Consider the following 24,117-nt stretch of genomic DNA (forward strand, 5'->3'; position numbering starts at 1 on the left):
AGAGTACCTATTCTTCTGAAGCTGTTTCAAAAGATAGAAATGGAAGGAAAACTTCCAAACTCTATGAGGCCACCATTACCTTGATCTCAAAACCAGACAAAGACCCCACCAAAAAGAATTACAGACCAATATCCATGACGAACATGGATGCCAAAATTCTCACCAAGATACTAGCCAATAGGATCCAACAGTACATTAAAAGGATCATTCTGGGGCACCTGGTGGCTCAGTCGGTTAAGCATATGCCTTCGGCTCAGGTCATGATCCCAGAGTCCTGGGATTGAACCCTGCATCGGGCTCCCTGCTCAGCGGGGAGTCTGCCTCTCCCTTTCCATTTGCCTCTCCCCTAGTTCATGCTCTCTCTCACAAAAATAAATAAAATCTTTAAAAAAAATAAAATAAAATATAAGGATCATTAACCATGACCAAGTGAGATTTATTCCTGGGCTGCAAGGGTGGTTCAATACTAAGAAATCAATCAATGTAGTGATACACTACATTAATAAAAGAAAGGACAAGAACCATATGATCCTCTCAATAGATGCAGAAAAAGCATTTGACAAAGTACAGCATCCTTTCTTGATTAAAACTCTTCACAGTGTAGGGATAGAGGAAACATACCTCAGTATCATAAAAGCCAGGTATGAAAAGCCCACAGCGAATATCATATTAAATGGGGAAAAACTGAGAGCTTTCCCCCTAAGGTCAGGAACACAATCAGGATGTCCACTCTCACCACTGCTGTTCAACATAGTACTAGAAGTTTTAGCCTCAGCAATCAGACAACAAAAACAAATAAAATGCATCTGAATCAGCAAAGAAGTAGTCAAACTCTCACTCTTTACAGATGACATGATACTCTCTATGTGGAAAACCCAAAAGACTTCACCCCAAAATTGCTAGAACTCACACAGTAATTCAGCAAAGTGGCAGGATATAAAATCAATGCTCAGAAATCAGTTGCATTTCTACACTAACAATGAGACAGAAGAAAGAGAAATCAAGGAGTCGATCCCATTTATAACTGTACAAACCGTAAGATACCTAGGAATAAATCTAACCAAAGAGGCAAAGGATCTGTACTCAGAAAACTACAGAACTCTCATGAAAGAAACTGAGGAAGACACAAATGGAAAATCATTCCATGTTCATGGAATGGAAGAACAAATACTGTTAAAATATCTATGCTACATAAAATAATCTATAAATTCAATGCAATCCCTATCAAAATACCATCATTTTTCACAGAGCTAGAAAAAATAATCCTAACATTTGTATGGAACAAGAAAAGGCCCCAAATAGCCAAAGGAATGTTGAAAAAGAAAACCAAAGCTGGTGGCATCACAATTCCAGACTTCAAGCTCTATTACAAAGCTACAATCATCAAGACTGATGTTTTGTACTGGTACAAAAACAGACACATAGATCAATGGAAAGAATAGAGAACCCAGAAATGGACCCTTAACTCTATGGTCAACTAATCTTCAACAAAGCAGGAAAGAATATCCAATAGAAAAAAGGCAGTCTCTTCAACAACTGGTGTTGGGAAAACTGGACAGCCACATGCAGAAGAAGGAAACCGGACCATTTCCTTACACCATACATAAAAACAGACTCAAAATGGATGAAAGACCTAAATGTGAGACAGGGATCCATCAAAATCCTAAAGAACACAGGCAGCAACCTCTTTGACCTTGGCTGCACCAACTTCTAGCTACTCATGTCTCCAAAGGCAAGGGAAACAAAGGCAAAAATGAACTATTGGGACTTCACCAAGATAAAAAGCTTTTGCACAGCAAAGAAAACAGTCGACAAAACCAAAAGACAACTGACAGAATGGGAGAAGATATTTGCAACTGTCTTATCAGATAAAGGGCTAGTATCCAAAATCTATAAAGAACTTATCAAACTCAACACCCAAAAAACAAAGAATCCAGTCAAGAAATGTGCAGAAGACATGAACAGACATTTGTCCAAAGAAGACATCCAAATGGCCAACAGACACATGAAGAAATGCACAATATCACTCAGCATCAGGGAAATACAAATCAAACCACAATGAGATACCACCCTCACACCAGTCAGAATGGCTAAAATTAACAAGTCAGGAAATGACAGATGTTGGTGAGGATGTGGAGAAACAGGAACCCTCTTCCACTGTCGGTGGGAATACAAGCTGGTGCAGCCACTCTGAAGAACAGTATTGAGGTTCCTCAAAAAGTTGAAAATAGAGTTACCCTATGACCCAACAACTGCACTACTAGGTACTTAGATAAAAATGTAGTGACCCAAAGGGGCACAGGCACCCCAATGTTTATAGTAGCAATGTCCACAATTGCCAAACTATGCAAAGAACCCATATGTCCATCACCAGATGAATGGATAAAGAAGATGTGGTATCTATATACCATGGAATACTATGCAGCCATCAAAAATGAAATCTTGCTACTTGTAATGACATGGATGGAACTAAAGGGCATTATGCTAAGCAAAATAAGTCAATCAGAGAAAGACATTATCACATGATCTCATTCATATGTGGAATTTAAGAAACAAAACGGGATCACGGGAGAAGGGAGGGAAAAATAAAACAAGATGAAATTAGAGAGGGAGACAAACCATGAGACTTTTTTTTTTTTTAAAGATTTTATTTATTTATGTGACAGAGAGACAGCCAGCGAGAGAAGGAACACAAGCAGGGGGAGTGGCAGAGGAAGAAGCAGGCTCCCAGCAGAGGAGCCTGATGTGGGACTCGATCCTGGAATGCCTGGATCACGCCCTGAGCCGAAGGCAGCCGCCTAACGACTGCGCTACCCAGGCGCCCATGAGACTCTTAATCATAGGAAACAGTCGCTGGAGGCGGAGGAGGTGATGGAATGGGGTAAATGGGTGATGGACATTAAGGAGGGCACTGGGTATTATGTATGATGGATGAATCACTGACCTCTACCTCTGAATCTAATAATATACCATATGTTAATTAATTGAATTTAAATTTAAAAAGATAGCAAACAATGTAAGTGTCCAACAGAAAAGTGAAAAATTATGGAATATTCATGGAAAACATATTTTATAGCAGTGAAAAGACTGGTCTACTCAATATATGAATTATTGGTACTGAATCTCACAGACATAATCTGAGTTTTTTTTTTAAAGGGCATTTTAATAAAGCTTACAAAAATAAACAGAGTTAACACTTTTCATTATATTACATTATCCAAAATAATATCTAATTTTGAATTTAAAAAAAAAACACTCCATCTACGTTCCAAAGAAGAAAAAAAACTCTATTGATCTCTGGGTGTATAGAGAAATAATTCAGAGTATTTTAAAATTTTACTCTGGTCCATCCTGTATAATATACAGACTGAACTTTCAAGGTGACTTGAGCTAACTCAGCTCTGATCCATTCCCTTTGTTCTCATGCAATTTCATGTACTTTAGATGGAAGGGGGAACTCACTACTATCGCAAACACTAATGACCAGTTACCCAGAAGGCACTGAGCTCCACTACAATCAGTATTCTTAAAGAAGCTGAATAACAATATAGAAACCATTGTCACAAGGCTGTGTTTTTATAAGAACGCCCTTTATAAAAAGCCCTAATATAGTACTAAAATGAATTTGGTTAAAGTAATTCCACAAGGGACGAAAAGGAAGTGATGATGAGAAGTATTTTTAAAATCTGAAGCTAAATTATGTAAGACAATTTAATGATGAAGATGATAACATAGATATATTTAATGCATACTATCAGGTGTCAGATAATGTGCTTCATAGTCTCAATTATTAGGTTGGTCCCATTTTGGGTGGCAGACTTCTAAACAAACAATGTGGTGAGTGCTATTGTGGAGCTATGTAGAGAGTTCTATGGGAGCAGGGAGGAACGAGTAACTAACATGCCTTACAAATCTAAAAAGCCTTCCAAAAATAAGTATCTTGAGTCTTGAAGAATAAGTAAAAATCCACAAGGTAGAAAATGAAGAAGGAAGTATTCTAAATCATAGATTCATGAAACAGCACGATGCATTCAAGAAAATAAAAACAACTGTGCCTGTATGGAAAAGTTGCAGGAGATAAGATTATGCAGGACTGAATTATGAAGGGTCTCCTACACTATTTCAAGGAGACTGAACTTCATTTGAGAAAACAGGAAATCACTGAGTGAGGTTTTATGATTAGATATGCACTTTACAAAGATAATTCTCATGTACAACAGACTACAGAGGATCAAGGCCAGAGACAGATAAAAGATCTTAAATAGAAAATGTTCAGGATTCAGAGACAGCAGAACTTAAGACATTTGATCAGGCTATACGGGATGAGGAAGAGTATGGATTTTAGGATAAATCCCCAATTTGGTAGCTGATGGTAACTTTAACATAGATAGGAAATTAAAAGAGAGGAGCAAGTATCTGGACATACTAGGTTTAAGGAATGTGTGGGGCATCCACCTAGAGATACTAAGTAGGCCAACTGTAATTATGGGTCCAAAGCATAGGACAGGAGTCTGGGTCAGAAACATAAATATTCAATCACAGTCAAATAAAAGAAAGTCATTCAAGTAGTGAGACCATCCAGGGAGAACAAAGAATAAGAGGATTTGGCCTCAAAGCAAACCCTGAAAGCCTTGAAATTAGCTAGAGGACAAAAAACCAGTGAAGAAAACTAAGAAGAAACAGAGTGCCAGGATCATGAGGGTGTTTTCAAAAGAAGACAAGGTTGTCAGAAAGTTTCAAGAAGAAAAAGTCAGTTGTGTCCAATGCTATTCAGCGTGATCAAGCAATGTGAAGACTAAAAATATTCCCCAGATTTTGAGCAAGATCAAGCATTTATTACATGGTAATTACAAAGTCACTGGCGACATCAGTAAGAGCAAGTTCAGTGAAATGGTGAGGGCAGAAGTCAGACTGAGGAGGGTTGAAAAGTAAATGGAAGGCAGTGAGGAAATAGTATATGAGTATAGATTAGACCTTCAAATGACTTAGCTGTCAGGAAGGAGAATTCTAGGGCTAGAAGACAAAGAAAGGGTTGAAGAGGAAAGTATAGGCATGTGTGTAATTTTTTTTTTTTAATGAGAGATTAAAGCATTTAAATGAGAGGCGGAGATCAGAGTAGAGGATGAGAGTAGACAGGAAAGACATGAGGGTACTTGGCTTATTAAGAACAGAGCTATAGCATCCTTTGTGATGAGAATAAAATAATGAAATGGGTAAGTCTGCATGTGAGGCTAGAAGGAATTTCTGCCTAATGAGTATTTTCTCTGTGATGTAGAGATACTTTCTGTGAAGTTTTGTTGATGACCTTAAAATTTCTAAGTGTGCAAAAATTTCATACACCATGCTATAGGGTATATACCTTCATATATTAATTTAATCATTTACTTTGTAATGTTCTCTCAGTTGCTACTGCAAATCGAATTTTCAAAGAATCCTTTAAATTCCTGCCTCAATATGAAATAAAACTAAATAGCCTCTTACCCAGAGTCTGTTGTCTAATTCTTTCAGAGCAAATATGAGTACAATGAATATGTGAATTTGTGAGTCAGAAGTTTAGATGAAGAAACTGATCAATGTAGATGACACATTTAATAGCAACTCTAAACCAAATGAAAATGGAAAAGCAAAATGCCCCAAGAGTTTTTTTAAAAGATAAAAAAGTCATAGGCTATACTGGAGATATGGAACGCGAAGTACTTGGGTATAACTGAAATTTTACTGAATTAAAAAGGGGAAAAGTACCATTAATGGAACAAATTGTCATTATTTGCTAGTACAATTACATACAATAATTACATTCACCAAAACCTACTACATGTCTACTATATTAACAGGTTAGAACTTCTATTTTGTATGGAAAACATAAATTGTATCAGTTCTCATTTTATTAATATTATGTTATTTTAGCAAAAATTAACATTAACAGTCAAACTTTGCCTTTGTTTCCTAAGCTGCATATCTTCCATCACTCCTTGTATGTGGTCCACATTTTCTTTATTTTCAATGGTTACATCCTTTCCATAGGCCCAGGATGCCTGATTGGAGATCTGATCCAGAAGTCCTTGACCTTTTTCACGCAAACCTTGTAATCCTACATCTAAAACAAAAGTTCCTAGATTTAATCTCCTAAACAAAGGAGGTGCTTTCCCGCCCTCAAGTAAATCCTCCCAGCAGATATTATACTTGGATTCCAAGCATGACAGCTTTGTACGTTAAACTACCTTGGGATGGGGGTTTTCTGAACACTTCAAGCAATAAACCCCTTTAAATGTGGTTCAAATTGAGCTCCCTCTCATGACAAAATCTGCCTTAAGAGAATTTTCAAAAGGTGATTTTCCATTGATGATAATTATTTTTGAAAACTGAAAGCAGGAGGAAAGTGTGAGAATTTTCATTTTGATTAGTAATATTTTTCAATTTGTTTCCTCTGTGCTTTAACGTAGTCCAATTTTTAGGAGAACATGGCAAACATTTTGTTCAAAATAACGTATAAGAGTTACAAGATTTCAAAGCATTCAAGCAATGCATCATCACTGACAAAGGATGCTGAATATTTTGAGTTCAGGCATCTTCCAGCTTACACCTAACGAGAAGCAACACTTAGGATAGATTTACAGTACTCCAAACCAGACAAGCACACAGGAATTCTTCTTTGCTTTTTTAAAGGAGAAGTATGGCTCTAGAAAGCTTCAGATGCTTTGAAATGAATTGCATTTGGCAAATTAAATACAAAATATGCATTATGCCTACCATGTGTTAAAATAACAAAGGCTGCAAACAAGTAAAATGCTCATATAAACATGATTTTTCAAACTCGTTCCCTCAAATCCTTTTCAATAATTAATTAATTTGGTTCAACCACATGTCATCATTTTCTACTAAATCTGTCTTAGGTTTCTGCTTCCTCGCCTCCATTCCCCTTTGACCTCCTATCTTACCCGGAACAACCCTCCCTTCCCATTTGTACGTCCACTATCTTCTCTCCAGTCACGACCTAGGGAAATTCACTGTATTTCCTTCCTACTGTAGTAAAATATAAAAGGCCTTGGTGTCAAGTGAAACGGGACCATCTTCCCCTTGGGAGAGTAGGTAACCTTGGCAATATTCCCAATTTGGAGAAACAAATGCACAGAACCAAACCTATTTATTCACAAGGTTAGGATATAGCAACAACAAAAATCATTGCATAAAACACAGTTTGGGGCATACAGGATTTACCACAGAACACTTCACAGCTAATTACAGCTTATGCATGCACTACAAATAACTGTTCATAGTATATGCAAGACATAGCACCTGTAGATATAGCTGGGTAAAGAAGAAAGGCTAAAGGCCCAACGAAGGGTGACTGACCATCAATGAAAAATAAAAATTTTAGCATGTATTACACCCTTCAAGGGAATAAAACCTATTTTATACTAATTTTTCCTGTGTTTCCTATAAATAATTATAATTAGTTCAGAATAAGTTGACTTGTCTAACCATAGTAATGATATTTCTAAAAAATGAACCCTTATGTTTCAGCATTTTTAAAATCTGCTTACCAACACTTTTCAGCTTCTCTTCAAGCAGTTTTAAAGTCTGCTGAATCGATGCTCCATCAGCTGGTGCTACATCTACGCACAACATCCCTAATAAGCCATCCAACTGCTGAGACAACTAAAGCAGAGGGACACCAAAGAGATAACCCTGATGTAATCAGCATCTAAAGTGTTTAATGATTAATGAGGTTTATAGCTAATGAGGTTATCACAATTACACCTGAAAAAGACTACGCTGTTAAAAGACAAGGACAAATAATTAGAATACATGTTATCTGAAAAGACAGAACACACAGTTGCATGCACCAGGAAGACAAAGATTTATATCCAGGTCAGCAGAATGTAAGAAAGTATTGAAACTTCCATTTCAATCTATGTTATAAAGCATCAACAGAGAAACAATCAAAATGAAATATAACCAACTAGGTTGGAACACTATTCAGTCAAAAAAGGTTTAGTTGCATGCAAAATGACTTAAAAATGAAAATTTTAAAAAAATCAAAGACTTTTATCATCTCCCCACGAGTAAATTACTTTATTGTTCCAGAAAAATAATTAGGAGACATGCAAACCTGCAAAAATCATGTGCAGATAAGTGTTCAGATCATTTGAAGAACAAAAAAGCAATCAGAGTAAACACTTACATCTTGGGCAACACCATGAAATTCAAGAGCTGCTTGTAAGAGATTTTGCCTAAATTCCAGCTGACTGGCCTGTCGATAGCAAACATCACTAAGTTGTTGCTGCAGTGACTTCAGTTCCACAAGATCTTCCTCATCCCCAGCATTTAAGAGTGCTGCAATTTGCTGATTAAGTTCCACATACACTGCAAACCATTCCTGTTAACAGACATGTTGTAAATTAAGGATCAAATTGGCTCCTGAAGAATCACATTACATTTTCTAATTCCTCTAGATAAACTAAGTAACATATATGATATTATCTAAGGCAAAATTACTTAAAGTGAGGATGAGAGGTCCCCAACCCCCATATCCTTCCACATAACCCCCAAAACTCACTCTTGTCAATATCAATATTCACCCTGGTCTCTAAATGTTTCCTTTTCTTTCTTGTTCTACCTGAAACCTGTCCATCCTCAGAGAAAACTATTACCAGACCATTTCTTCTCCCTTTCTCTCAAAACCCACATCTCTAAAGTGCATGCTGTTGGATGACATCCTTCCAAACCTTTCCCATTACACACCCTCTTCTAGGGAGTTTGGCAAAGGTCATAGCCTTCCTCTCTGGGCCAGCCTTCCCACTGATTCCCACCGTGTACGCATCCATGCAGCACTCTAAACTTTGTCTCCTGATTGCCTCCCTCACTTCCAACCACCCTGTCCCCACCCTACCTCAGCTACCTACACCAACAGACGTAAATTCTTATCATAATCATATATTACTATACAGCTCCCAAATCTTAACTTCAACAATCTCATTCTCTAACTACCAGCTACTGATCTCCCGTTCACACCCTTTAGGATACTCACTCCTAAAACCCCATGAGATTGCCCAATCCACTAACCTGCTTGTTTCACAGTCCAGCACTGAAGAATCTCACATTCTCACTTCTATCTTTGGTCAGAAGCTATAACCACTTCCTAGAGCACAACCCATGCTCATGCCCTGCTCTCTTCCTTCCATCCCATCCACCTGTCAAGACCTCAGACCTGGTTTCTCTGCCTACTGTATACCTACACCAGAGTAGCAACAAGGAATGGATAACAATGATGTGAACGACTGTCTTTTTAAAATTATAGTATATATAAATATATATACTCTGTCCATATAAAAATATATAAAGTATATATAAGTAACCTCAAATAGGCCTTCAGCAATCCTATCACATTTCTCTATTCAATTCATTTTCCCTCTCATGATTGTTTTCTTCACTCCTTAAATTCCCAACTCCCTTTTCCCCTCTTCATTCTCAGCCAAAAATCTAACTTAATTCACAAGGAAGCAATCAGAAGAGAACTCTCTCATCGTTTCACCTACAAACCCATGACCCTCCCTCTTTGTGCAGCCCTATGTTTTCCCTCCCCACTAAAATTGCAGATGAACTGTCCCCACTTCTAAGACAGCCAACTTCATTTGTGCTATCTCTACCCTCTGTTGCCTACACAAGGCTTTGCCCTTGCACTTATCTTCTCTCTCCCTTCATCAATTCATCCTTTTCAATTGGATTATTTCCACCAGCAAATAAGTTGCAGTCTTATATTAAACAACAAAAATACATTTAAGATGTGTATTTTATATATACATATATAATATATATTACTATATATAAATTAAACTTCAATTAAAAAAAAAAACTCAAGACCAAGACCATTTCTTAAAGGAGTACTCTATATTCATTCTATCTTCTATTTTCCATTCTCTTTTTAACCCGTTCTAATCATTTGTCCTTCCTGCCCTTAGCAAATTCTTAGTCTTTATCTTATTTAGGCCTTTCAGTTGCATTTCATAAAGGTGACCACTTCCTCCTTGAAATGCCTTTTTCTGTTCTCCCCTCAGACACAACAGCTCTGCCGGCCCTCCTTCTGCTTCTTGTCCCGTAATTTAGGAGTGACCTGGGGTTCAGCTTTCCAAAGGCTCTTGTCTTCTAAATCAATACTCCTTGGGCTTGGATGAGCTCATCTAGTCCCATGCCATTAAATAACATCTATATGGTGATAATTCCCACATTAATATCCTCACCTTGTCCCCTTCCGGGAACCCGACAGTGATGCCCAAGTGTCTACTAGCTATCTCCATATGGATGAGTATTAGACATCTAAAATTTAACCTGCCCCTGAAGCTACTAATTCTGTACCCTCCCAACCTGCTTCTCTCCAGTCTTCCCCAACTTAAGAGTGGCTAAGGCCAAACACCTGACTCTTCCAAGAGCAAGTCTTGCTGGCTCAACCTCAGGAATGTGACAACTTCTCATTGCATCTACTGCCTCCATTTTATTAGTCTCCTGTCTTCCTATTTTGTCGTTTGTCCCTAGTCCTTATTTTCTATATGGTAGCCAGACATCTTTTAAAAACATAAATCAATTCTCTGCTCAAAAATCTCTCCAAGGATTTCACATAACATTTAAAATAAATGTCAAGGGGTGCCTGGGTGGCTCAGTCGGTTAAGCATCTGCCTTCGACTCAGGTCACGATCCCAGGATCCTGGGATGGAGCCCCACATCTGGCTCCCTGCTCAGCTAGGAGTCTGCTTCTCCCTCTTTCTCTGCCTGCTGCTCCCCCTTTTGTGCTCTCTCCCTCTCACTCTCTGTCAAATAAATAAATAAAATTAAAAAAAAAATAAATTTCAAGCTTCCTTTTGTGGGCTAAATGGACATGATTTGGCCCTTGACTCCCTTAGAAACATTGTTTCGTGTGATTCCTTACCTTGCTCACTGCACTGCAACACCACCAACATACCTGCTATTCCTTTACAATAGCAAGTAAGCTCCTACCTACAATGTTTTTACTTCTGTGTCCTCAATCTGAACTGCCTTTTGCTTGAATTACTCCTTCATATCATTTCAAGGTTTCTGATTAAATGTGATCTCAGAGAGGTCTTTCCTAAAAGCCTTGCCTTACCTGCTCTCCACTCCCTCTTTCCCAATATGAATTTAAGTTCCACATTATAAGACAGTGCTATATACCCAAGAGCCCAGAACATGTGACATTTAGTATGTGCTCAGTTACTACGTACTGAATGAACATATAAAACATTTTATATCAGACACTGTAGATTAGCTGACATTAAATTAACTAGGTAACAGGAATTGCTCTAAATGTAGTCTACTCCTGTGCCTTGTAGTTAAAACTTGGGTTTCTCTAATTTGTCATATTGTTTTATTGCTTGAGCTACTATGAAAATCTTTGAATATCATTATATAGACAATGCAGTCAGATGTAGAAAAGAACAACGGATCTGAAAGACAAACTCAAATCTTTTCTCCTTATAAAGGGTGTCATCTTTATTAAGTCATTTATCTCTCAGAACCTGTTTCTTTCTTTAGAGCAGTGATTTTCAACTGGGCGCTATTTTGCTTCAGAGGGAACATTTTGCAATATCCAGAGAAATTTTTGGCTGTCACAACTGAGAGGGCGCAATGCTGACGCATCTAGTGGGTAGAGGCCAGTGATGTGGCTAAATTACCCTATAATGCACAGGTGAGCCCCTACAACAAAGATCTATCTGGCCCAAAGTATCATAGGGCCAAGACTGAGAAACCCTGTTTTGTACAACAGTCATATTATCTGTCTTACCTACCTTATTGGTTATTGTATAAATTCATTACATAATACTATGTGTAAAATACTTTTGAACCCATACAGTGATTATAAAGGTTAATGGAGATGGATTTAAAGCAGAAAATACTACTTGAGAAAAATATCACAGTAGTGTTCTGAAATAGAGAGGGATTTCATACTCTTCTCTATAGTACCTGTAAATTTAGTTAATGCTCTAAACAAATAGATACAATTCTTTGAAGAAGTAATAGTCATGATTCAGAGAAAAATAGTAAACGAAAGGATTAGCATCCTGGGTCACTATGTCTTACAGTGAGAACTATCCATATCCTATTACCAGGGGTGCTTACTAAAAATACCTAAGCTCCATCCTTGACCTAGTAAATCAGAGTCTGTGGGCATATGCCTCTCTGCAAGAGGCAGTTTAACAATCACTTCAGGTAACTCCTAGGACCACTAAGGTTTAAGAACAACCATCCTGGAGCTGATATTTTTCCTAGTCTGAACCTGTAAAATAAAGGCCCTAGTAACCAGAACAAGGATGCAAACAATTTAAGAACTAGTACGTTTCTTAAAATTAACACCTGAAATTAAAGAAACTCACATTAGGAACTGAGGTTGTCCTAAAGAAATAATCATTCTCCCTAGGATGTGAGGAAAAAAAAAAAATCTGGCATTCACGGACACACACAACACATACACTCTCTCTCTCTTCAAATTAATCAAAATGTTTCTTCCTAGGAAATAGAATATAAAATGTATGGAACCTTAGGTGAACAGGCTGCATTCAGTTCAGTCTTGGCCATCCCCTGGCCTACCTTTTATGAACATTTAGCTGAATAGAAAAAAAAAAAAATCAATTCCAAGACATGTAATTTGGATTTAGATGGTAGGTAAGAAATGAGCTTGAATGCTCACATACTAGGACAGAGGTAGTCATCAGGATTGACACTGAAATCATGCGGGAACTGGTGGTGAGGCACAGCTGGTGAAATAATGGGTATTTATGCTTAAACCAAGAAACAGGAATCCCTTAATCTAGTAGGAAAGAAACACTGTCAGCTCACTTAATTAAGGCTAGTATGTTTGTGAGGGATGGGTGTTGACTCTTCATGTATATACGTTTTGCTGCTTATCATTAGACACAACACAACAGTGTTCTATTTAAAGACCGAAAGTCAGCACTGTGAGATGGGAGATATGAACAGAATACTAAAGTTTCAGTGATTTATACTTCTGTACATTCCTATGATGTGTTTTTCCTAACAACTACTTATCTCAACCCAAAAGATAAAATAAGATTACTGAACCAAAACACTTTAAAATTTAAGTTACTATAATCGTTTTCTTATACCTTCATATATTTTGTTGTGCTTACCTTGTATTAAAAAAACAAACTTCTTTTTGACACTCCTTGACAAAGAACTACATATTAGTAAGATTTTCATTTTCTGTATATTAATACTAAATATTCTAATAAATTTGGGTTTATTTTTAGCTTTATGAATTATGCTTTTATGAAGAATCTAAAATTTAATACTTGACAGTGATTTAATACAAAATGGTATGTCGATTTCTACCCCCATTAAGCAACAATACACTAGAAATCAGTCATAATTTCATTAAGACCTGAACAACTCCAACATATGCTTTAAAGTGTTGACTCTTATTTACAAAGAGAAAATAAAGCTTTTAATAAAATGTTAGAACATCATAAGCTAATATACTCATCCTGCATCAACCTATTCTCAAGGTGACAAAGTAGTGCCACCTATTGGTTAAAACAGTGCAATTCTTATTTGTAAACCTGGTAGAATGAAAAATTTCAAACTATTCAAAAGTGGAAAATGAACCCCATGTGCCATCCATCTTCAATAACTGTCAACTCATGGCCAATTCTGTTTCTTCTATACTCCCATCCAATTTGTCCCCACCTCCCAATTTTGCAACTGACATATATCATTTAAAGAAACGAAATCCATAATAAGTCATCAATGTTTCTTTTCTTTGAGCACCAAGTCCATGAATGCAAACATCAATATATGTGCATATGTCCTCAAATGTTAAGAGTATAAGAATGAAAAAAATGCTATTATCTTAAGCACATCCATGAAATTTAGTAGCTTTGAGAGTGATCTAGTAAGACAGACTGACAGAGAAAAATATAGAAAGGGAAAGAGAGAGAAATGCAGAGATACAGAGAGAGGAAAAAGAATTTCATGAGTATGAAGAGACCGGTGTTTCAACCCTAGTCCAGCTATCCAGTGATCGAAAAATGTTCTCTCCCAGTTTGTTGATGTATAAAAATAAGGTGATGGCATTAGAAGAATCTTTAAGATCCTTTCCAATTCAAAAGTTCTGAAATTTTATAATGATTTCACATTAGAAGTAAACTTAAGCACACATGAGCTATCCATAAGCAATTTGTTCCTTTAAATTAATTTTTAGGGGCGCCTGGGTGGCCCCGTTGGTTAAGCATCTGCCTTTGGCTCAGGTCATGATTTTGGGGTCCTGGGATGGAGCCCCACATCGTCCAGACTCCCTGCTCAGTGGGGTGTCTGCTTCTCCCTGTCCCTCTATCCCACCCTCGGCTCGTGGTCTCTGTCTCTCTCTCTAGCTCTCTCTCTCAAATGAATAAATAAAATCTTTTAAAAAAGTAAAATAAATTGTTTTTTAAATTTTATAAATAAAAATACAAAAACAAAAATCTAAACCCAAGAACCTCTATGTATACTGTAATTTTATCCATACTATATGCAATATAAAATGTGCTTTTCCTTTTACGAACTTCTTTGTAATAGGTATATAATCCAACCTCGAAGTATAATTACTCCTCTTGACATCTTAAAAAATAATAAAATATAGATAAATCCTGTCTTTAGAACCCTCATGTGTCACATATCTTTATTTAAAGGACTTCAGGGATACTTTCATAACTAAATCCTCTAGATGAAGTCTAGAATATTCTACAGCAAATACTGTGTTCATGAACAAAAAAGGGTGGGATGCCTGGCTGGCTCAGTCGGTTAAGCATCTGCCTTCGGCTCAGGTCATGATCCCAGGGTCCTGGGATCAAGTACTACATCAGAATCCTTGTCAGCGTGGAGCCTGCTTCTCCCTCTACCTGCCACTCCCCTGCTTGTGCGCGCACGCACTCTCTCTCTCTCTCTGATAAACACAATATTAAAAAAAAAAAACCAAAAATGGTACAAATTATAGGATATAGTTATCCTATAATAACATGCTCCAGAACAATCCAAAGGGTTCAAATAAATCACAGTTAGTATCAAAAATATCAACAGAATTAAGTTATTTAAAAAGTACCAAGAGGGGTGCCTAGGTGACTCAGTGGGTTAAGCTCCAACTCTTGATTTTGGCTCAGATCAGGTCACAAGGCTGAGCACACAGTCTGCTTGAGATCCCCTCCCTCTGCCCCTCTCTGCCCTCCCTGCCCACATGGGTGCATGCGCTCTCTCTCTCAAATAAATAAAATTTTTAAAGATTTTTTAAAAATTTATTTGACAGAGAGAAAAAGAGAGAGGCAGGCAGAGGGAGAGGGAGAAGCAGGCTCCCCACAGAGCAGAGAGCCTGGCATAGGGGTCGATCCCAAGACCCTGGGATCATGACTTGAGCCGAAGGCAGGCACTTAACCGACTAAGCCACCCAGGTGCCCCTTAAATAAAATTAAAAAAAAAAATTCTCCCCCTCCCTTTCCCTCTGCCCCTCCCTTCCCTCTCTAAAAAAATACATAAAATTAAAATTAAAAAAAAAATTAAAAGTACCAAGAACATTAAAAGATTATAACCTCAGGAACAGGGGTCATAAGTTAAATACAAATTATTCAGTATGTTTTTTTTAGTGTAAAAGGAAAAAACATTATGTTGGACCCTGTGAAATGACTAAAATATACAGATTATTTTCAATTACAGGATTTCATTTTTATATCTCTTACAAGTACTGGAGTGCTCGGGTGGCTCAGTCAAACACCTGATTCGATTTCAGCTCAGGCCATGATCTCAGGGTTGTGAGATTGAGCACTGCATGGGGCTCTGCAATGGGCATGGAGCCTGCTTAAGATTCTCTCCCCCTCTCCCTTCTTCCCCTTCCTATTCCCTCTCTACCAATCAATCAATCAATCAATCAATCAATCTCTTACAAGTACTAATTAGGAAAGTTACAGACAATATATACACTATCTTTAGATGATTCCAAATCCAAATCTTGTGATACCTCTTCTATATTATTCTCTCAGCTAGATTACAAGTCCTATAGAGTACAGTGTATATTTTATCTGCCAATGCTGCAGATTATTAAAGCTGATTTGAGGACTATTATAAAGAAAACAATATAAGGAACTAAACAGAATGGTATGTATTAAAGAGGAAAATAATGTCAGATATTGTTAAAACACATCTTTAGTAAAGAGTAAATGATACCTGGTCAGCAATTCAAATTTATTCCTGAGAAAAGCGATTCAACATTTATTCTTTAATCTCACTTAAAATATACATTTATACTATTCAACTTTTAATTACCACTTCAACTGGGGAAGTTAAAGGGGAAAGAAAAAATGAGATGTTCAGATAATCCATAAATCTCATCTGGGTCCAGAGTTTAAAATTATTATCCATCAATTTTTCTTTTCAGTTCTCTATTATTGTGCATTTTTTTTAAAGATTTTATTTTTATTTATTTGACAGAGAGAGACAGCCAGCGAGAGAGGGAACACAAGCAGGGGGAGTGGGAGAGGAAGAAGCAGGCTCCCAGCGGAGGAGCCTGATGTGGGGCTCGATCCCAGAACGCCGGGATCACGCCCTGAGCCAAAGGCAGACGCTTAACGACTGCGCCACCCAGGCGCCCCTACTATTGTGCATTTAGATCCCAGTGATCAGGATGCATGTTATATTCACCCCTAAACACATAATTTTTTTCCCGATTAACACATAAATCCAATCAGAGTGTCTTCTGATCACTTGCATTTGGCTTTTTTTGTTTTTTGGGTCTTTTTTGGAGGGGAAGGCTAGCTTCTTTTATTACCTATTTATAGAAAAATATTTTATTCTTCATATCATATGCAAGGTTGAATGCTCTGTGTGTGTGTGTGTGTGTGTGTGTGTGTGTGTGCGTGTGCGTGCGTGTGTGTGCGTGTGTAAACTGATCAATTTTTTAAGCCACATAATCTAAGGAGGTAGAAATTAATGAATTTGTTTATTTTTTCACTTTTCTAGTCAACCTATTTAAATTATCTTCAGAAATAGGAGGACTTGGGGAAGAAAAGGGGTGAACTGATCCACAAAGTAGATGATCACTTTCTCAATAATGAAGAGTTAACTTTAACAAAGCAAGAGCTTAACATAAATCAACTTCCTCCACACAGAAGTTGTTAAATTTTAAGCCCTCTTGAATGATTATGATCTATAATCTGCCTGTAGATTATTTTCTAATTTTGTAACTGTGATTTGTTTGATCAACCCCTTCACAGTTACAAGTCAGAGCCCCTAAACTTAGCACAAAGAATGGAAAGATATCCTGCACCGTCTGCACTCACTCTCCATCAGTTGTGATTAGCACAATTCCGGAATTACTCTCAGGCATTAATTGTACTGTATACTCCCTAATGAAGCAGGGAGATCCCAGGCCTCCCTCTGAGGAATTAAGGATCATAATTTCTGTCTCAGGACTACAGATGTATTTTTGTACTCTCACTCTTTATTCTGTCATGGTAATTTTTAAAATTTCACATGAATTTTGTTTCTATAAAAATATTATATAAACTGTATTGGAGCCAAGAGAAAAACCAAACTTGCAATAAATCCATACTCAGTGGTCAAAATGTACTTTATGGCTTCTGAATACTAAACATACTATACTTTATGTCCCTATACCAAAGTTTATAGCAACTTATCCCTTAGTACCAAATACTAATTATGCACAGTAATAACAGCACTGCCACTTGCAGAGAGGAAAAGCACTCACACTGTGCTGGCTCTCAATCTCTTCGTGCTTCTGCTGCAGGGCCTGGGAGGCCCGGATGGAATCTCCAATCCCCCACTGGGCTCGTAGTTGTTCTGATCCAGGCCCTTCAAGCCAGTTCACAACCTATAAATGAAGTTGAGACAAAATCTTAAAATAATCAAAAGCTTTTCAAACATTCAATATTTTCTCCTCCCAAAGTTCCTCTAATCTTTTTTTATAATTTTTAGTTTTTATTTTTATTTATTTAACAGAGAGAGAGCACAAGCAGGGGGAGCAGCAGGCAGGAGAGGGAAGAGCAGGCTCCCCACTGAGCAAAGAGCCCAATGATTCGGAGCTCAGCGAAGCAGGTTCTTGATCTCAGGACCCCGGGATCATGACCCGAGGCAAAGGCAGACACTTAACCAACTAAGCCACCCAGGCACCCCAGTTCCTCAAGTATTTTTAATTCAAATTCTTTAAATTCTATTATACAGGCAGTAAATGTTTCTTTTCAAACTACATGGCTATAATCTGACAACTTTTCCAAACCAAAATCTCAAACAATGTACACTGTAGCACCTTAGGCTTTCAGCTATCTGATCATCTGCCAGGCTAAAAGAATCTGGAATGCTCCCATAAAAGAGGATTAAAAATTAACTTATGATGATAAGAAAATAAGAGAACTATAGGATTTTGTGTTGGAAGGGACATCAGAAATGACACTGGTCAAATTTCTTATCTAACAGTTAAGAAAATTGAATTTCAGAGATAACTGACTTGCCCAAGGTAATATAATCCATTATTAAAAACCTAGGACTAAAAGCCATGTGTCCGGATTCATAGTCGAATGTTCTTCTTGAAGTACTGATAAAACTAAATGAATTAAGTAATTAACTAATATGAAGTTAAAATGCTACTTTTGTCACTTTGAAAATTACAAACTAACTGAGAATTATACTACTGCAATACCCTCTAGGGGTCTTAGGATGAACTAAAACATGCAGACCTACAGACCATCTGAGGTCCCACTGGCACCACTCAGTAGGATGTAAGGTGAGGAACGACAGTTTGCCAGAGCACATCAGGCATTTTTCTTCTGCCATGTCTCTGAAGCAGTCTAACAGTTCAGGCATAAGGTGATGAGATCTATATGGGACAGATGTGGGGGACACTCGGGCATCAAAAGTCCATAGCCCACAGTGCTCATGCATGCTATAGAAGTCCTGAATTCAAGAATGTTCAAAGTTATGCCTTCCATTAAGTATGAACAGTTCTCCCAGTCTAGATCCAGAATAATTTTTACTATAAAAGCGATAGTTGACATTACAAGTTTTACAGGTTTTCAGGGAAACAGAGCTAGACAGTTAAGCAAAGATCAAAGTCTCACGCAGAAAGGGTTTTGCTAACTCTTTACCCACAAACATACATAACATAGACATACACACACACACACACAGTACAAAACTATATGGACAGAGTGAAGTAATTTTAACAGAAAAAATAATATTATCAAGTTTTACCTGTTACTGAATTAAAATAAGGAATTCAACAACAGATGTGTGGTTATGCCCTAAATGTAAACTTAGGATAGTTCCTAAGAAGTAAATGAGGGTGTGTCCATAGCATAATGTTACGACCCAGTGGATAGACAGGCTTGCCTCAGAACTTTATAAAAGTATTACAGACCCATACTGCATTTCAATTCTTATCAGGTTAAAATAGATTCCTTTAAAAATCTAATAGTTCATGGAATTTTTAACAGTTATATAAAAGTACCACATCATAGGGAAAAATCATGTCTATTTCTTTTAATTATTTTTTCACATGCCTTGCATTTTCATGTTATACCAGATATAAGTGCCACAGCCAATTCTTAGAGTACAAGTAATTTCTATCCTGTTTTTCACTTAACATGACACTATAAAACTAAAATGATTTTCTATGCAGCTACAGTTATAATTTACAAACCTCTTTTTTAAAAAGGCTGACCTCCTTGCCTGCCTTCTTTCTTCCCTCCCATCTGTCTAACCAACTAACTAATCAACCAACCTATATACATATATATTTTCATATATATACATATGTATTTGTATATATACAATAGCTACTATATATATACAATATATACACTATATATGTATACATATACATATATACATATTTGTACATACATATATACAAATACACACATACACACACTCTAAAAATAAACTTAGGATATATAGAGAGAAAAAAGTTCAAATGTAGTATTTTTTTTTCTCTAATTCTGTATTGTTTTCCTAGGAAAGATTTTCAGTAGAGATCTTGAATTCAATGACAATGTAATGTTAGTATACATTATAAAATTGCTCTCTAAAACACCTTTTTCTCTGTGAACATCCAAGGAATGAAAGTTTTAACTGAGAAAAACCTCTCCAAAGTATACAAACTGCTGCTTTTAAAAAACTTCTGCCAAGGGGCGCCTGGGTGGCACAGCGGTTAAGCGTCTGCCTTTGGCTCAGGGCATGATCCTGGCGTTATGGGATTAAGCCCCACATCAGGCTCTTCCGCTGTGGGCCTGCTTCTTCCTCTCCCACTCCCCTGCTTGTGTTCCCTCTCTCGCTGGCTGTCTCTGTCTCTGTCGAATAAATAAATAAAATCTTAAAAAAAAAAAAAAAAAAAACTTCTGCCAAACTGAAAAATAGAAATCTCTCCAGGTATATTTTTAAATATAAGTAGACCAAATACATTGCAAATGTTTGCTTACTAAAAGTATACAATCTTTAGTAAATTATCTCTTCATGTTCTTTGCCCATTTATCTTCTACTTTCTTAACTATTAATATATTCTCAGCTTCCACTTTCTCTTTACAAGGTTTTAATAATGGAGTGCAAAAACTTAAAAACAAAAAAAAGTCAAAGTATTATTTTGGATTCACTGGAATAGACAAGTGCTTTAATTTTCTTGGCTAAACTGTTTTTGCAGTCCTAAATTCATCTGCAACCCCTTGTTGCCAAGTGCTCTTTGGAATACAAAGGTTGGCTGCTCAACATCTCTACTCTTCCCTTTTAATCTTTTGTGTTAGCTATCTCTGGAGGGGCAGAGTACTAGGATCCTGTTTCTGTTAGCCTCTTTCACAATCATGAGAATGCACTGGGCATGAGTCTCAATTCTAAATTCTGCTTCTGCTCCTACTAGTTAAAAGACTTTGGTCTGTCCATCTTCAAAATGATGTCAATGCTACCTACCATACAAAGGTGCTGTGAGGATTATACCAGTCGTTATATGTAAGACACTTAGCACAGTAGATAAATACTAATATTTGTTACCCTCTTTATTTTTCCCACTTTTCTGAAGAAAAAAGCATAGTTCCTTCTGTGTATTCACTCTATTAAGTTTTTTAATTTTAATTCCAGTATAGTTAATGTGCAGTGTTATAGTAGTTTCAAGAGTATAATATAGTGATTCAACATTTAAAAAAATAATAATTTATTTATTTATTTGACAGAGAGAGAGACAGCCAGCAAAAGAGAGAACACAAGCAGGGGAAGTGAGAGAGGAAGAAGCAGGCTTCCCGCTGAGCAGGGATCCGGATACGGGGCTCGATCCCAGGACACTGGGATCACGCCCTGAGCCGAAGGCAGACGCTTTATGACTGAGCCACCCAGGCGCCCCTGATTCAACAATTCTGTACATGACTCACTGCTCATCATGATAAGTGCACTCCTTAATCCCCACCACATATTTCACCCACCCACCCTCCTCCTCCCCTCTGGTAACCATCAGTTTGTTCTCTACAGTTAAGAGTCTGTTTCTTATCTCTTTTTTCTCCTTTGCTCGTTTGTTTTGTTTCTTAAATTCCACATATGAGTGAAATCATATGATATTTGTCTTTCTCTGACTGACTTATTTCGCTTAGCATTATACTCTCTAGCTCCATTCATATTGTTGCAAATGGCAAAAGTTCATTTCTTTTTGATGGATGAGTAATACTCTATTATGTATACATGTACACCACACTTTCTTTATATATTCATCAGTTGATGTACATTTGGGCTCTTTCCATAATTTCACCATTGTAAATAAAGCTGCAATAAACATAGGGGTGTATGTATCCCTCTGAATTAGTGTTTTCATATTCTTTGGGTAAATACCCAGCAGTCTGATTGTTGGATTGTAGGGGTTCCTGATCTTAGGGGGAAAGCACTCATTCCTATGATTTCGGTTGTGCGTTTTTAATATGTGGCCTTTATTATGTTCCCTGTAGACCTACTTTGTTGAGGATTTTTATCATGAATTGATGTTGTACTTTGTCAAATGCTTTTTCTGCATCTACTGAAATGACCATTTGGTTTTTATCCTTTCTCTTATTGATGTTTATCCATTCACTCTTTATGAAGTTTGTCTCACATCTGCATTTTACAGTAAGATCCCTGAATCTCTTAAGGAAGCCCCTGAATAGTTTTATTCAACATTATTTTAAATGGAAATAAAAAATGGGGGCTCCTGGGTGGCTCAGTCAGTTAAGCATCTGCCCTTAGCTCAGGTTGTGATCTTGGGGTCCTGGAATTGAGCCGCGTGTCGGGCTCAGTGGGGAAAGTCTGTTTCTTACTCTCCCTCTGCCCTCCTCACCCCAGCTCACGCTCTCTCTTTTCCTCTCTCTGTCTCTCAAATAAATAACTACAATCTTTGGGGAAAAAAATGGAAATATGAAGCGTAAGTTTTAAGGAAACTTATGTAAATATTTTGAAATCATTTTCCATTTCCTTTATGGAACTCAAGTCTCATTTATTGCTATTTATTATGAATACAGATATAAAGACAAATATACAATGGCTTTTAGTATTTTCTTTTAAAGATTTACTGATTTATTTACTTGAGGGAGAGAGCACAATAGTGTGGGGAGGAGGGGCAGAGAGTGAGGGAGAGAAAGTCATAAGCAGACTCTGACTCAGTGCGGAGCCCAACATGGGGCTTGATCTCACAACCCTGAGATCACGACCTGAGCTGAAACCAAGAGTCAGACACTTAACAGATTGTGCCACCCAGGCACCCCAGCTTTTAAGTTTTTAAATAATATAATTATTTCACTAGAAACATCTAAATTCTGAAACTAAGGATGGAATAAAAGCATCTCAAAAGTTTTTAACTAATTAATAATGCATTATATGTTATTTTTTAAAACCTAAAATATTATTTAAGCATTTAAGCTCTGATTTTAGAATATTCTACAAACAAAAGAAGCAGGTTAATATAAATCATGATACCTGAGAAAAATAACTCATTAGCACGGAACTTTCAAAGAGCCATAAAGTTAAAAGCAAATTCTCAATAAAGCAAAGACATACTCTTGGTGCAAAAAACCAGTTTCATAGTCAAGTACACATATAGTTTCAATGTATGCTGAAAGTAATTTTCCTAGTGTGCAACATCAGTAATATAGACACAGTAAAAGTAGGACTATTTCTAATAAAAATGATGCAAATTGAGGTTGACGCCCTAGTAAACGAGTCTATTTAAATGCATTAATGATGGTAGTTTGCCAAACTAGGCTATAAAACTTAATTTTAATCAGAACATCTTGCTCAGTCAATCTGAATATTAACTTACTGCAAAAGCAGTTTCATGCCCAATCCATATCAATGTGACCCCTCAAATGGCTACATTTATATGCAAAGTATAACCTCGGAGATGTGCTCTTAAAATCTACAATGACAAATATTTGCAGAGGCCAAAAATTCATATTACTATACAACATTCTTTCCTAGCTAGGCTGATTTCTAAAGACTTCAAGAGAAAATATCTGGAAGGACGAGGGGTCAAACCGGGCAGAAGGGCATGTTAAGCAAATGTCAAGCATCTGACCTGAAGAAAGAATTGGGGGAACTGGAAGCATAGCCTCCAGCTGTATCCTTATGCAACTCAGAGTGTATCCTATTTTGCATCTATGATACCTTCTACAAAGGAAGAAAAGCACATGGATGATTCTAGAAATAACATTTGTAATGCTGGCTGTAATTACTCCCACAGTAAATAATGAGAATAACGACTGCATATTTCAGTTGAAGTGGCATTGTCTCCCACCTAGAAGTACCTGAAAATCTAATTTTTAAATATAGCAGCAGCAGCATGGAGAACCTCTGCATACGCATGAACTCTAATGCCACTAATTTAACCTGTGGGGAATAAATGATAGTTATAATCGTTATTACTTATCATATAACTCATCTATTAGAGTTATTGATTTCTTTTTTTTTTTAAAAAGATTTATTTCTTTGAGAGAAAGAAAACAGGAGCAGGGGGCAGGAGCAGATGGAGAAGGAGAGAGAATCCTTAAGCAGATTCCCCACTAGCACAGAGCCCAAGGCGGGGCTCTATCCCAGGACCCTGAGATCATGACCTGA

At 37.0% G+C, this 24,117-nt stretch overlaps 1 protein-coding gene across 7 annotated transcripts in view; it reads right to left on the minus strand.

Annotated features, from left to right (window-relative positions):
• The window catches only part of SESTD1 (SEC14 and spectrin domain containing 1), a 150,876-nt gene that overhangs the window by 17,510 nt on the left and 109,249 nt on the right, over positions 1-24,117 (minus strand). For all 7 annotated transcript variants that reach the window (XM_045806232.2, XM_045806226.2, XM_087861837.1 and 4 more), the window contains 4 exons: positions 17,756-17,878; positions 8,186-8,380; positions 7,545-7,659; positions 5,938-6,097 (listed from right to left, as the gene is read on the minus strand). In XM_045806232.2, coding sequence (XP_045662188.1) covers positions 5,938-6,097; positions 7,545-7,659; positions 8,186-8,380; positions 17,756-17,878 — 593 coding nt within the window. The remainder of the gene's footprint in view (positions 1-5,937; positions 6,098-7,544; positions 7,660-8,185; positions 8,381-17,755; positions 17,879-24,117) is intronic.

This window comes from Ursus americanus, chromosome 1 (assembly GCF_024610735.1).
Source record: "Ursus americanus isolate L20-20 chromosome 1, mUrsAme1.1.p, whole genome shotgun sequence".
Taxonomy (NCBI): Eukaryota; Metazoa; Chordata; class Mammalia; order Carnivora; family Ursidae; genus Ursus; species Ursus americanus.